The sequence below is a fragment of the Vigna unguiculata genome, chromosome 10 (genome assembly GCF_004118075.2).
Source record: "Vigna unguiculata cultivar IT97K-499-35 chromosome 10, ASM411807v1, whole genome shotgun sequence".
NCBI lineage: Eukaryota > Viridiplantae > Streptophyta > Magnoliopsida > Fabales > Fabaceae > Vigna > Vigna unguiculata.
The window spans coordinates 12,094,013-12,108,137 of NC_040288.1; the positions used below are offsets into that span (position 1 = coordinate 12,094,013).

Sequence of the window (14,125 nt, forward strand, 5' to 3'; positions counted from 1 at the left end):
GATCTATTTTAGTACTCTACCTCTTCTAAAGTGCTCTAACAAGTATTCTTAGGTTTTAAAACATCTCAGGTAGCATCATTAAACTAATTTGATCACTCACATACCACAATTTCATAACTAAATCATCCATTTGCACAATCACATAAACCAATAAATTCACTAACATGCTATTAATTCAACTACAATCATATCAGTCCATTTTAATCTAAGCTCAAGCATTTTCACCAAACCATCATGTTTAATCAATTGCATCTAACATACTGAAATCTTAAAATGCACAAAAAGAAAATTATAAGCTTCCTTTACTTCGAGAAATATCTCTACTACGGTCCACTCACTACACAGCTCACACAATAGGAATTACTCTCTCTACAGATCACAAATAGATTTGGACTTATGTTGATTATTTAGAGACCACATGCACCTAAAGAAGGTTAAATGCAAAGAGAAAACAAGTTTATCCCCTAAAGGGAAAAAGGTACAAAATTAACTTACCTAAAAAAGAAATTAGGCAAGGATCAATTATATCGCCTTTGAATACTTACAAATATTTAGAGCTGTCAAAACGGGTAACCTGGCCTGGCCCAGCCCGACCCACCACGGGTTGGTAGGTTAAACGGGTTGGTTCACTAGCTCACTTAATTAAAAAAAAATACAATTTTTTTCTTCAGTCTAACAAAACTAAATTATAATTCTTATTAAAATTTAAATAAACTTCAATACAATTCAAATACAATCCAAAACAATGTTAAACTCCAAATATAAACCAAAATCACAAAAATAGAAAATACCAATGTGTTGGCTTAAAAAACCAACCTTGTAAGGCCCTATATTTTATCCTACCTGAAACAAAAGGGGCTGCCCCATGAGCGTTGGGCCTAGGGCTGGCCCATAGGGAGCCAAACAATCTAATCTGACCTAAACTCGCCCAAACTGTCTCATTTTCAGAAAAGCAGAACTCTCACTTTCCTTGAGCTGTTGTCGTCTTCCTCTGCTAGGGTTTGCACTATCTTGATCAAGCAAGCTCAACTTCGTTCTCGTACTCCACGTAAGTTACACCTTAGCTAATATTAATCTTCCTCCAGCTATGCTTTTATAATCCCAGTTAGGGTTTCGTGGTAACCTTGTTCTGGTTTTGTTCCACCGTTTATTTCCAGTTTTGGGTCTGTCCGTAGAATTGTGGTGCTCCTGCTAGCTTTTCCAGGTAAGGGAAGCTAGGGCTTGTGTATTCACTTCGATTTGTTTGGGTTTTCCTTGTCACTGTTCCGTGATTTATGCCTAATGTGTTGTGATTGAACTGTGGAATACTTGGTGTGTTGGTTGGGTGCGAATGTGTGGTTGTTGCAGGGAGAACAGTGGCGAGACCTGTTACTCTCGCCCAAGCGAGACTGACTCGCCCAGGCGAGATGTGCAGAAACGGGCCAGGGTTACCCTCGAACTCTCGCTCAGGCGGAGAGCTCTTGTTTTGAGCGAGGCACCATCTCGCTCAAGCGAGAGACGCTCGCCTAAGCGAGAACGCATGGAAGCCATGATGTGTTGCTGCTGTCTTAGCCCAGGCGAGGAACATCACCTTTGGGCGAAGGGTGGTCTCACTCAAGCGAGGAGGGCTCGCCTAAGCGAGTGTGCGAAAAACCTCTCAGGGCCTCTATCGCGATCTCGCCTAAGCGAGGGCATGCAGCTTAAGCGAGGGCACTCCTCTCGCCTGAGCGAGGGCTTCTGGCTTGAGCGAGATCCGTTGTAGGCCTCGCTGTTTTCTTAAATTGGTTGTCATGGATTGTTTGGTTGATTGATTTATATATTTTCAGTATGATGTATGAGGAAGGCATGGAATATATGTAATTATGAATTGATTTGAGGTGTTGGTGTGATCTTAGTATGTAAAGAGTATGAGGTGGTTGGTATTAAAATGGCAATGGTATTGGTATGAGATGAAATCATATATTCATGAATTGGAAGAATGAGATGGTATGGATTCAACATGGAATATGAATGGGAAATGGTTACAAAGGTTGGCATGAGATTTAAATGCATGATTAATATTATTTGGTTGTTTGAATATATGTGGTATGTGGTCAATACGTAAATCCATGAGTTTCTAGGTGAGACTTCCTGGTCGTGCTTCAGTGGTCGGGACGTAATCCCATGACCCCTGTTAGTGGGAGTTCATGGTGGTGCCCCATCTATATAATTTGGTAAGGATTCAAGGTAAGGTTGCATCCTAACACTTTAAGGAGTTAGTTAGTCTCACTTAGAGCGGACTGACTCTTGTGGTGAGAGTAGCAGGAGGCCTGAAACTCATTAAGGACTAACCTTGTGTGTGGGGGATTGAATCATTGTAACATTTGTAACACTTAGCTCGGGGGTGAGCAGCTCGGGGTGAGCAGGGTAATCCACTACAAGTGCAAGCATCCGCTGAATCCGACCAGATTATATGTATCCGGATGAGTCGAGTCAGAGTCTAGTGTATTGCTTGAGAAAGTCATAACATGTTCGGATGATTTATAAATACTGCTTGGATTGGGTAATAGTATATGACGGCATGATAATTTGTTTCCTACTCTAGCTTACCCTTTGCTTGCTTGATTGCTTGTATGTTGTTCTTCTACTTTTGCGATGATCATCAATTTATTGATGGGAGCATATGCGAGAGGTACTCGAGGTCAACAGGGAAGGGATGATTTCGCTGCATAGTCTACCTGGACTGGATTTCTTTTATTTGGGCTTTTCCTCTAGGGCTACGACCCATGTTCCGTTTTAGCTTTTGGTGTATTATCAACTATTGTTGTTTTATCTTTGTACCTGTTTGGCATCGTGGTGTGCCTTTTATGTTCGAACTTCTTTGGATAATTATAAGGAGTAAGGTTTAAACTCTTAGACCGCATTTCTATATTATTCAGTGTGATGTTTCCTTTAATTATGTTTATTAATTAAATGAGGTGTTACAAACCTAACCCGACCCAAATACAAAATTATTTATGATATCAATGTACCAATATTCGTTACATGCTATTAAATAATTGTAAATAACTTTTTAAGATTTATATGTTAATACAATTAATTTAAATTTATTTATAGAAAAACAATTTACTTGTATTAAATAAATTGGTATACAATTTTATTTAAATTATATTTTAAAATTATCATTTTGTCTAAATTTATATTTAAGTAATTTTATTTAAAATTAAAAACATTTATATATATATATATATATATATATATATATATATATATATATATATATATATAAAAAAGTCCACTTATTTCTATTTACAACCAATAATATACAACATATTGTAAACAAAACTGATAATAATCGGACATAATCAGTATTCTACCCGATTCATTATCATTTATTTGTAGTGAACTGGATCAAGATACGCACGAGATCGTGTTGTGCATCAATATCATAGTACAGGCGGGCCCACAAAAGTGGTAGAATTTGCAATTATCAATCACTCAGAGGGTTAAGTTCGTAATTAAATACAAAACAAAAGGAAAAGAAGATGTCAAAAATAACAGAAGAAAAATCGTTGTCACCTGTGATAATATTTTGTATCTATGTATATGAAAATCGTTCAATGTATTTCCACTATATTAGTAAGTGAAGTGATTAACTAGTAAAATTAAACAATTACAGAAAATAATAATTTTGCTGGTATAAATACTAAAAGTGTTGATAATAATAAATATTTTGTTGTTTTATTGTGAAATTAAGAAAAAAATTCTTTTCGACTTACTTATATTAATGTGATCTTAAATTCGAGGTTTTATTGGTTTTGTAAAAGCAATAAATAAATAAAAATTGTGCAATTATTAAAAGAAAAAAAGGAATTAAATTTTTAGTGTGACGTGGTTTGTGCTGTGGCAACCCCAGCCAACCCTGCTTCGTGCTTCGAAACAGACAACGAAACAAACGGCAGCTAACGGTCACGGACTTTGGGCTTACGCTTCCGTCTCCATTCCGTCACCTCACCCACACGCATCTCTAAACTGATGGAAACTACCGTTCTAGAACTAGAATTTTTTTGACCTTTTACTTTGACTTCTTCACAGTCTGACTAGACTAAATTAAGGTTTAATTACTAAGTTATGTTTAGCCTACGTAGTTAATATTATTATAAATAATTTTGTTTACTTTTAGTGTGCATAAAAAAGCTACTTCATAGTCAAGATTTAAATTTGAACAAAAGTATAATTAGGTAAGGTAGTTTTAATATAGATGACTAATTTTATCATATTTAATAATGAATTTTTAATATATTTTTTATTTATTTTCATCATTGTCTTCAACTTAGTATATTCATATGTTTTATCATGTTAAAATTGTCCTGCGGAGGATTCTTTCTAGACTTTGGAGGTAGAGTAAAATCTTTGGTATTAGAAAACAAACTCGTGAAACTTCGGGTAAAAAATTAATCTTTATCAAATTTTGTTAAATATTAATTTTTTTAAAATTGGATATATTTTTGGAATTGGTGTGAATTTGTTTCTAAATCGATCTAAGTTGGCTTAAAGGTAATTTAGGATTTGGTTGAGTTAGTTTAATCACTTATTTTGAACATAGAATCCAAAATTAGACAGGGTTATCAACCAAACATACTTTTCAATTCTTGCTCACGCTTCAACACCACAACTTATCCAACTCTCCATGCACACATATACGTCTATCTCTATACATTTCAACCCTCATGACTCAATACTATACATCATGACCTCATTAATATGCCTTTAAATCCCTTTTTATGCCTTTAGTACCTCGATAGACTTATCCCGAAAGAGACCATCTGATAAGGCTATCATCTAATACTAAAGACACTCATTAGGCGATGGTCATATTGTTTGCTTAGTTAACCTTGGGATACTCCGGTGTACTAGCTTATTCAATCTTGATTTCCTTCATATGTGTTGAAGTAGAAATCTCTTTTCACATAAAAGTTTTCATTTAACATGAACTAGCCAATACAACAAAAACTCCACATTTATCAATTTTGCATTCCATATCATAGGTAGTATCAAAACTCAAAATATCATGCATTTAATTTATATTTCATCACATTCATAGCATGCGATTTCAACATAACAACCATGGCATCATCTAAATAGAATTCAACACAAAGCAATAGAATAAACATACAAGAGTTATCTTCCTTTACTTAGAAGTTAGCTCTGAAACCTCTTGATTATACTACTCTAACTTTAATCAAAGAACCTTTCAATTCTAAGCCCAGGTTACAACAAACCCTTCCTCCTAAAACCTCTTTTAAGCTTGATCTTCAAACACCAAAAGGTCCAAATCAGGTTATTGAGGAATTGAGAGAGTTCTTAGAGAAAATAGATTTTTGGATAAATATTTTTCCTAAAAAGCCTAATATGGTCGAACCTCAATTTTATAGTATACATGCATGCAATGTTATAATTTGTTTGAGTTACACATAATAAATAATAAATATTTCCCTCGTCGTAGACACATGTTTTCCACTTTTCTATTACTTATGCTCCACCTTTTTTCGATGCTTAGTGCATTTTAATTACCTTTTGAATCAAATGTCCACATTTCACCTAATTTCACTGTTCTTTTCACTTTCTGACGATTTTCCCTACTACAATTTTAGGCACCATTATATCCTGCCACGTATTCATTTAATTTCTCTATTAGTTATTTTTCCTTTAACATCTAATGGTTTATTATGATCCAACTGTCTACTCAGTTTATCAACTCATTAGATGATATTCTCTTCTTAACATTCACCATCTCTTATCTACATAAAGTAATCACACCACTCGTCTAAAGGCCTATGTTAAACCTAACATTTTCTTTCTATTAGTTATCGTGTTTGGTAAGAGTAAATTCATAGCATATGCTCTGTAATTGCTCTTGACTACTCTTTCTTCCAGAACTTTTATTATACTCATCTCTAGTCCCTCACATCTATACTAAAAGTAAATACGTCAATCGTTTGGTGGGTTGTTTCTATACTTAATACTTATTTATCGTCCATTTATGTATCTTAGTTTAAGTTTTCTTTTAGTCATTATCCCATTTCTTTAGTCCATTACTTACAAAAAATTTGGATCTTACACTTATCATTTATCTAAGTAAAAGTTTATTAGACGAAAAAAACAAGTTCGTGTTTGTGCAAGCAAAAAGCTTATTTGGCTAAGTGTAAATGCTTGCATCTGTCCAAGCAAAAAGTTTATCAAATGAAATACATAAATGAAATTTCCGTGTCTATTTGACCAATGAAACACTTGTATGTGTTGAGATCTAATGCTGATAAAAACATGTTTCATACTTTGTTGTTAAGCATGTAATCAAAATCAAAGAAAGAATATGTTGAATTGTGATCTAACTTTGGCTTTCTTAAGTTATTCCTCTAGTTTCTTAACTTATCTTCTTGTTAGAACTATGCTTTAAGGGGCAACTTAAGGATTGAAATCTCGTCTCCCTCTCTCGAATTCTTATCTTACTTCTTATATTGACACTTAAATGGGTTCTTTCAAGTTAGTAATCACATCAAATTGTATTTGGAGCCAATGGTACTTAGAGTACCCACTTTACTCTCAACATAGTATTATAAAAATTGAGAAACAAAAGTTTGAGCGAATATTATGCTTAAATTGAATTAAAATTTTATAGAATGTGATATAATTTTATAAAATTATTTCATTTTATTGTACGAAATACCTTTAGTTCTAATTATAACATATTTTAATTTAAATGAAATTGTTCCATTAAAAAAATTATTGATAAGGAATTATGATGTAATGAAATTCTAATTTACATAGAGTATTTTCTTACTTGAAATTAATTAGTTACATTTGAAGTTTAATTAAACTACTTATTGAATTTCTACTTGAGTTCTTTTTGTGTATATTTAAGAGGATTAGTGGTGACAATGAAACTCAGCTTTACATTTACTTTTGAGGAAATAATTGCTATAATATCATCAAGAACCGTGAGTTAATGTAATGTGATATGGATAAAATTTAAAAGCTAAGCTTTACATTTACTTTTGAGGAAATAATTGCTATAATATCATCAAGAACCGTGAGTTAATGTAATGTGATATGGATAAAATTTAAAAGCTACTTGTTTCAGAGTTGCTCTACTTTTATTTAAACCATTTTTATATATGCGTGTATTTCTTTTCTACATGATTGATTTTGAAGAATGAAAGATTTTATCTATGGATAAAATGCATATGTAGGTACAACTTGACATTAGTAATTATTTATGTACATAGAGGGCCGAGTACATCCTTACAACTTAGGAGTAGAGGATGTATCGGCATTAAGGAAAGGATAAACAGGTATGTCACTGCTGCAATACGAAGTCACCTAGGCAAAAGGACAAATCTCAGAGTAATTAAAGGTAAATAAGCTTGATAAACAATACACTAAAATGACCTAATCCTATATAATCTAGGCCCAATAGTATGGGCCCATCCAGGTAGTATAAATAACATTATTCATGAGATAATTGACTGATCTCATTTATTGTTTTTCACCTATACTTGTACAGTAACTAACTTGAGTGTTAGAGTGTTTGTGCAGGCACCCCGTCGCCGAGGACGTAATATTCACATTGGAAGAGGACATCTCGACCACCAGACGTAAAAGGGGTTAAAGGTTTGAAAGGAAGATTGAAGAATGTATTCCAGTGTGGACCTAGGACATCTTGACCTCGATAAAAGATTTGTCCCTTGGGGTACACTTAGTCCCTGTAACAATTTACTATGTGAAAATTTATCCCTTATCTTAAATGATAGTTAATTTTTGAATTTTCTTTTATTACAAAAAAACTTAATGTCTTTTTTGTTACAATTAAGAAAAAATATTGCGGCAATATTTATCTAACTAAAATATGTATTTAAAATTAAATAAAATTCAATATAACGTTATCTTACTATATTTTCTCAATAAATTATTAATGAAGTATATTGATTAATTTAATCATTTACAAAATTCATAAAATAATTAAAACAATAGACAATATTTAATATGTTACAATTAGGAGAAACAACTGACACTAAAAATTAATAAAAGTTAGGGGAATCCAATAAATTCAGTACTAAATACGATAAAGTATAAAATGAATTATAAAAAAAGAAAAAAAAGAAAACGAGAACGTAATTGTTAATTAATATGCGAAGAATGCTAATTGAATAATTTAATTGGTTTTTGTTATAGTGACATAAAAACAAGTACGAGAATCTATGCAATGGCAACACAATTGAGGAAATGAAATACAGATAATAAATAAAGACCCATTATTTACTTTTAGTCCAGTTTTGATCTCACTCTTTTATTATTCTTAATCTTTCTAATGGTTGTAATTATTTATTCACGTTTTTTATTTAAGGTTTATCCTCATTTAGAATATATATCTATATATATATATATTAAATTATAAATTAAACAAATAATATATTTGTTCGTTTTGAATTTATGATTAAATATATGTTAGATTTTAAATTTGAATGTAAAATTAAAATTTATTTTTATTTTAAATTTACATTCTAAAATAATATTTTAGATGGAATGAATTAAATTGTGTAAATATCTCAAAACACAAAGATTATTTAACATGTTAAAAGAATTTAAAGTAGTTAAATTTGAAAACTATATTTTTTAGCTTTTAAAATTTGGATACCAAATTATATTAAAATTTGAAAAAAAAAGATTTTAATTTCATATTAAAATTTATAACTTAAAAACATATTTAATACTTAAATTTAATTATCTAATATACAATGTTAAAATTAAATTTTAATCAATTAAAAACGTAAAAGATGTTTAATTTTTCTGACATTAACAATGAAACTAACTTACATTTAAATTTGAGTTTATTAATTTTTATGATAATAATAATTATTTTGAAATATAAGTAACACAATTTGTTGTAATTAATTAAGAAAGTAAGTGGGGAAAAAGTAGTCCGTATAAAAATTCCAAAAAATTGATTTGGTAGATGTAAAAAAGTGAAAGCAGGGGCAGAATTAGCATGTCTAGTAACAACTAACACACACAAGTCACACAACCACTGAAATAGGCTTGTTTCTTGTGTCTGGTGGGAATAGACAACACAGAAGCGACACACATGACACGACACACCACAAGTTGAAATAAAATAAAAGAAAATAAATAAATAAATGAGCAACAAAATTGGACTATGTATAAATTAATAAACAAAACCTCTCCATACAACGGAGAGTGGTCATTCATTATTCCAACCGAGTAACGCCGTTTCCTTTCCCATCCTCTCACACACACACACACCGCGCGTCGTTCAACGGAACGCTTCTTCTTCTTCTTCGTCGTCTTCGTCTTCTTCTTCGTGTTCTTCTTCTTTCTGCTTCAGCTTCTGTAACTGAAAAACTCTTACGGTGGACGCTGTCGGAAGCGGGATCTTGTGGAGAGAATAAAGAGGATTCAGTGATTCAGATTGGTTCTTCTGCAGGCGTGACAAAGCGAATCGTTTTTGTTTTGGCGAATATTTGTATTTTTTTTATTTTTTTCCTCGGGCGTTGACCTGCGTTGAACCATGTTGAGCCGCGCGTCAAATGTTTCGGCCGAAGGTTGGAGTCGAATGAGCAACGTTTTTGTGGAATTTGAGGTTTCTTAATATGTTTTTTGGGTTGACGGTGTGGTTTTTTGTTTTCTTTTGGTGTTGAAGCAGTGGTTGGTTCTGGTGATGGTGAGGATGAGCTGTATGAACAGCTCTGGAAGGCTTGTGCGGGACCACTGGTGGATGTTCCTCGTGTTGGCCAGAGAGTGTTCTATTTTCCACAAGGCCACATGGAGCAAGTGAGTTTGGCAGCTTGAGGAAATATTTTGTTCTTATTTTGTGTGTAATTGTGTAATTGTGAAATTTTAATTTTGTTTAACTTTAGTGTCTATTTTTGAGAGATTTGTGGACAGAATAAAGAGAGTAGAATGAGTTTTGATTTTTTTTTTGTTTTTCTTTAATTTGTTGATGTTGGTGGTGGTGGTTGCGTAGTTAGAGGCTTCAACCAACCAGGAATTGAATCAGAGGATTCCTCTGCTGCACCTTCCAACGAAGATCCTTTGTCGCGTCGTGAACGTTCATTTACTGGTAATTATTTTGTTTTCTTTTGTAATTATCCTTCTTATTTTTGGTAATTTGGGAAAAATATGAATCTTGTTGGATGTGTGAGAAGACGGTGGAAGGGGCATCTTGGTTTTGGAGTTTCTATTATCGTGAAAAGTTTAAAATTGAGATTGTGGTCTCAGTTTTGTCGTGAATCTTGATGTTGTGGAAAATTACTGACAAATGCGGTTGATGTGACTGCAATTGTGGCTTTAGAGAATCCCAACCTAAACTTTGAATTTTGGGATACAAATGCTTACTTTGATTTTGGCATGTTTTAGGCTGAGCAAGAAACGGATGAGGTTTATGCGCAGATCACTTTGGTGCCGGAATCTAATGTAAGGATGTAAATGCCCCTTTTTGATTTTCATGGTCAACCTTAGATTCTTCTCTAATGGTGCTAATATGTCAGCAAGATGAGCCTACAAGTCCTGATCCGTGCACTGCTGAACCTACAAGGGCACCGGCTCACTCGTTCTGCAAGGTCTTGACTGCCTCTGATACTAGCACCCATGGTGGCTTCTCTGTTCTCAGGAAACATGCCACTGAGTGCCTTCCTGCATTGGTAATATAATCTGTTTTGTTTTTGTTGAATTTCTTTTTGATGTTCTTTTTCTGGTTGACTTATTTTAGAAAACTGTGTTTTGATTTGTTTTATAGGATATGTCCCAACCAACACCAACCCAGGAATTGGTTGCAAAGGATCTTCATGGTTATGAATGGCGGTTTAAGCATATATTTAGAGGTAAAGGAGATGGGAAATTGATGTTTTCTTCTAAGTCTTACTGTCCTAGTGATTTAACTTTCTGATCGCCTACAGATTTTACCTTGTTTTGAATTTTTTTTTTCAGGTCAGCCACGCAGACACTTGCTTACAACTGGATGGAGTACTTTTGTGACTTCCAAAAGATTAGTTGCCGGGGATACCTTTGTGTTCTTGAGGTAAACATTAACATGTTATCATATCTTTAGTTTCTTTTCTATGGTTCATAGATCTTGGTTTTTAATGAAAAGATCATGTCAAATATTTTCAGTTTTTCTATACCACCAGTGTTTCTTTAACTGAGATCTTATGTGTAGAGGGGACAATGGGGAATTACGTGTCGGAGTGAGACGTCTAGCTCGCCAGGCAAGTAGCATGCCTTCGTCTGTGATTTCCAGTCAAAGCATGCACCTGGGAGTTCTTGCAACTGCCTCTCATGCTGTTGCAACTCAGACTCTTTTTGTGGTATATTATAAGCCAAGGTAGAACTTTTACTTGTTTCAAGAACTAGAAAATGTCTCAGTTATAATTAGTTAGTGGATGATTGCTGATATGAGTTGTTTTCTTAGGACGAGCCAGTTCATCATTGGAGTGAACAAGTATTTGGAGGCTGTGAGCACGAAGTTTGGTGTTGGCATGAGGTTTAAGATGAGATTCGAGGGGGATGATTCTGCTGAGACTGACAAAAGGTAGTACAATTTGTCGAGGTAGTTTATTATGTGACCTTTTCTTGGCTATTCTAATACGTTGTTGTTCAGATTTTCGGGTACCATAGTTGGAATTGAAGATATTTCTCCTCATTGGGAAAATTCAAAATGGCGATCGCTCAAGGTATTGTCATCTTCCAATCTGCGGTTGTTCATTTACTTTTTTGATGATCATGTTACTCATCTTTTCTTTTGTTCTCAATCCCCAGGTTCAATGGGATGAACTTGCAGCTGTTCCAAGACCTGAGAGGGTTTCACCATGGGAAATAGAGCCATTTGTAGCTTCTGCTTCTACACCCTCAGTTCAACCCACTATTGTGAAGACTAAAAGGCCCCGACCATCCAGCGAGGTTCCAGATGTTGGTGAGTAATATTTTGTAAAAACTCATCTCTTATATTTGTCGAGTTTCTGGTCTTGTTTGACACTCAGCAATTACTTTGAAACTAGATGCAACATCCGCTGCTTCTGTTTTCTGGGATACTGATATGCCACAGCCTGATACGACACAAATCAATGTTTTGGCCGAAAGCAAACACAATGACAATACTGGTACATGGCATCATATGCAAACTGACATGAATAGTAAAAGCAACAGCAACAACACTATGTTAAGGAATCAGACCGAAGGAAGTTGGCTCTCGTCTCCCCATTCAAGTTGTCCATCTCATTTGTTTCAAGACACAACAGATGATAGCAAGAGCGTCTCAGCTTGGCCTGTTTCAAAGCCTCATCCTTCCAGATTGAACAATGAGCACGTGCTTGACCAAGTTGACAAGGAGAGCAAAGTTGAGACTGCTACAAGTTATCGGTTGTTTGGAATTGATCTTATTGATCATTCTAGGAACACACCTGCTGTAGAGAAGGCATCTCCGCATGCAGTGAATGTTCCCAAAGTTACTACTGAAGGATGCACTAGCACCTTGTCCCAAACAGATGGTGGCCATATGTCGGAGGTACCAAAGGCTTCTTCCAAGGAGAGGAAACAAGAACAGCAACAAGTGTCTCCGAAGGAGAGTCAGAGCAAGCAAATTTCTAGAAGTCGCACCAAGGTGTTGAATACAGATTGTTTGTTTAGATATAAGTTATGACTGTTTACTTGTTCCTATTCCAAGCCTATCAAAAGATTTTTTTTTCTAACTTCAGTGTTCCATTGATGTTGAAAACCTGCCAAAAGGTTCAAATGCAGGGTGTTGCAGTGGGTCGTGCTGTAGATTTAGCAATGTTGGATGGGTATGATCAACTTATAAATGAATTAGAGGAGATGTTTGACATAAAGGGACAGCTTCAACACAGGAATAAGTGGGAAATTGTCTTCACTGATGATGAAGGTGACATGATGCTTGTGGGAGATGATCCATGGCCGTGAGTATCTATTAAAACACAATTATAGGATCACACAGTGATACATTTTTTTATCAAAAGAATAAGTTGTAGGAACAATATTGCTAATTCAGTAAAGGATACAGTAGATAGATAACATAAATCAGTGTAACACTATGCTGATTGATTTGATAATTTGTTGCAGTGAATTCTGTAGTATGGTGAGAAGAATCTTCATTTGCTCCAGTCAGGATGTGAAGAAGATGAACTGTGGAAGCAAACTGCCAATCTCTTCGGTGGAAGATGGGACTGTAATAAGCTCAGATACAACTGAAACCTGAAACTTTGACATTCTTTCTTGTGGTTTTGCGTTTGTTTGTCAGCACCCAAATGCTGATCCTTCTTCTTGTTGCTTCAATTGTTTGTGGGAAGGAAGTAGGTCTATTTGGGCTGGGTAAGTTTCATGTTATTAGATGTGAAACACTAGCTAATTGTAACTTAATTTGTAGAGACACCACCAGGCATTAATTGTGTTAGAAGAAAAAAAAAGACCAAAACAGATTTCTTTAATAAATTAGTGGGAGATGGCAAATTTAGGCTTTAGCATCTGTGAATATTCATGTTAAGTTTGGAAGAAGAATATGTTGGGGGTTGATTTGCCTTTTTTGTGGGAAGGGGCTTATTCATTTGTGCTTTTGTATGCATATCTTGTGCACTGTCCTCTAAAATTCTAATCTGGGTGAGTCAATGTATGTTGCTGTCGTATCACTGAATGTAAATTATGGCATTAAATTGCTTCAATTGTATTGTTCAGAAATACAGTGGTCCACTGTGACAGTGAGTCGTTGATTCACCTGACATAGGGGCTGAATTTTGCAGGGTGGTGGCACCACTCAAAATTCAACAAACGGTGAAATTTCTTGTTACCATTCAAGTCTCCATAAAGGGTTTTTGACTCAATTTTGTTGAATTTGAACCATAATTCCAACCATTCCCATCATGGGAGATCAACTTTCTCCAAAGAGTAACTTAGACAAATTCAACTTTTGAATCATGATTATAAGTAGTGATTAAATTTGATAAATGTTTTTTTATATGTAGTGAAGCATTGAATAACCCTTAATTTATATTCGAAGATATATGAACTGAAATTAGAAAAGAAGAATTTGTTTGTTTACTATGGCTACACTTAAAAATATGATTTAAGATATTAATGATCAATT

General features: G+C 34.1%; 1 protein-coding gene across 2 annotated transcripts; it reads left to right on the plus strand.

Annotated features, from left to right (window-relative positions):
• Positions 1–9,192: 9,192 nt before the first annotated feature.
• LOC114166780 (auxin response factor 9-like) lies at positions 9,193–13,828 on the plus strand. 2 transcript variants are annotated; one of them, XM_028051602.1, is made up of 14 exons: positions 9,193–9,578; positions 9,677–9,807; positions 10,001–10,096; positions 10,393–10,449; positions 10,524–10,676; positions 10,772–10,856; positions 10,963–11,053; positions 11,192–11,356; positions 11,444–11,563; positions 11,633–11,705; positions 11,791–11,944; positions 12,030–12,631; positions 12,757–12,944; positions 13,108–13,828. In XM_028051602.1, the coding sequence occupies exons 1-14, from the start codon at positions 9,545–9,547 to the stop codon at positions 13,241–13,243; spliced, it is 2,085 nt and encodes a 694-aa protein (XP_027907403.1). In that variant the 5' UTR covers positions 9,193–9,544; the 3' UTR covers positions 13,244–13,828. The 2 variants fall into 2 exon arrangements, with proteins under 2 accessions (XP_027907403.1, XP_027907404.1); XM_028051603.1 differs by having other exon boundaries at positions 9,680–9,807.
• Positions 13,829–14,125: the final 297 nt, after the last annotated feature.

Excerpts from the sequence above, each read along its gene's own strand:
- LOC114166780 (XM_028051602.1), top strand. The coding sequence starts at position 9,545 with ATGTTGAGCCGCGCGTCAAATGTTTCGGCCGAAG. Across the intron at positions 9,579-9,676 it reads GTCAAATGTTTCGGCCGAAG|CAGTGGTTGGTTCTGGTGAT; the intron begins GTTGGAGTCGAA and ends TTGGTGTTGAAG. Across the intron at positions 9,808-10,000 it reads CACAAGGCCACATGGAGCAA|TTAGAGGCTTCAACCAACCA; the intron begins GTGAGTTTGGCA and ends GTGGTTGCGTAG.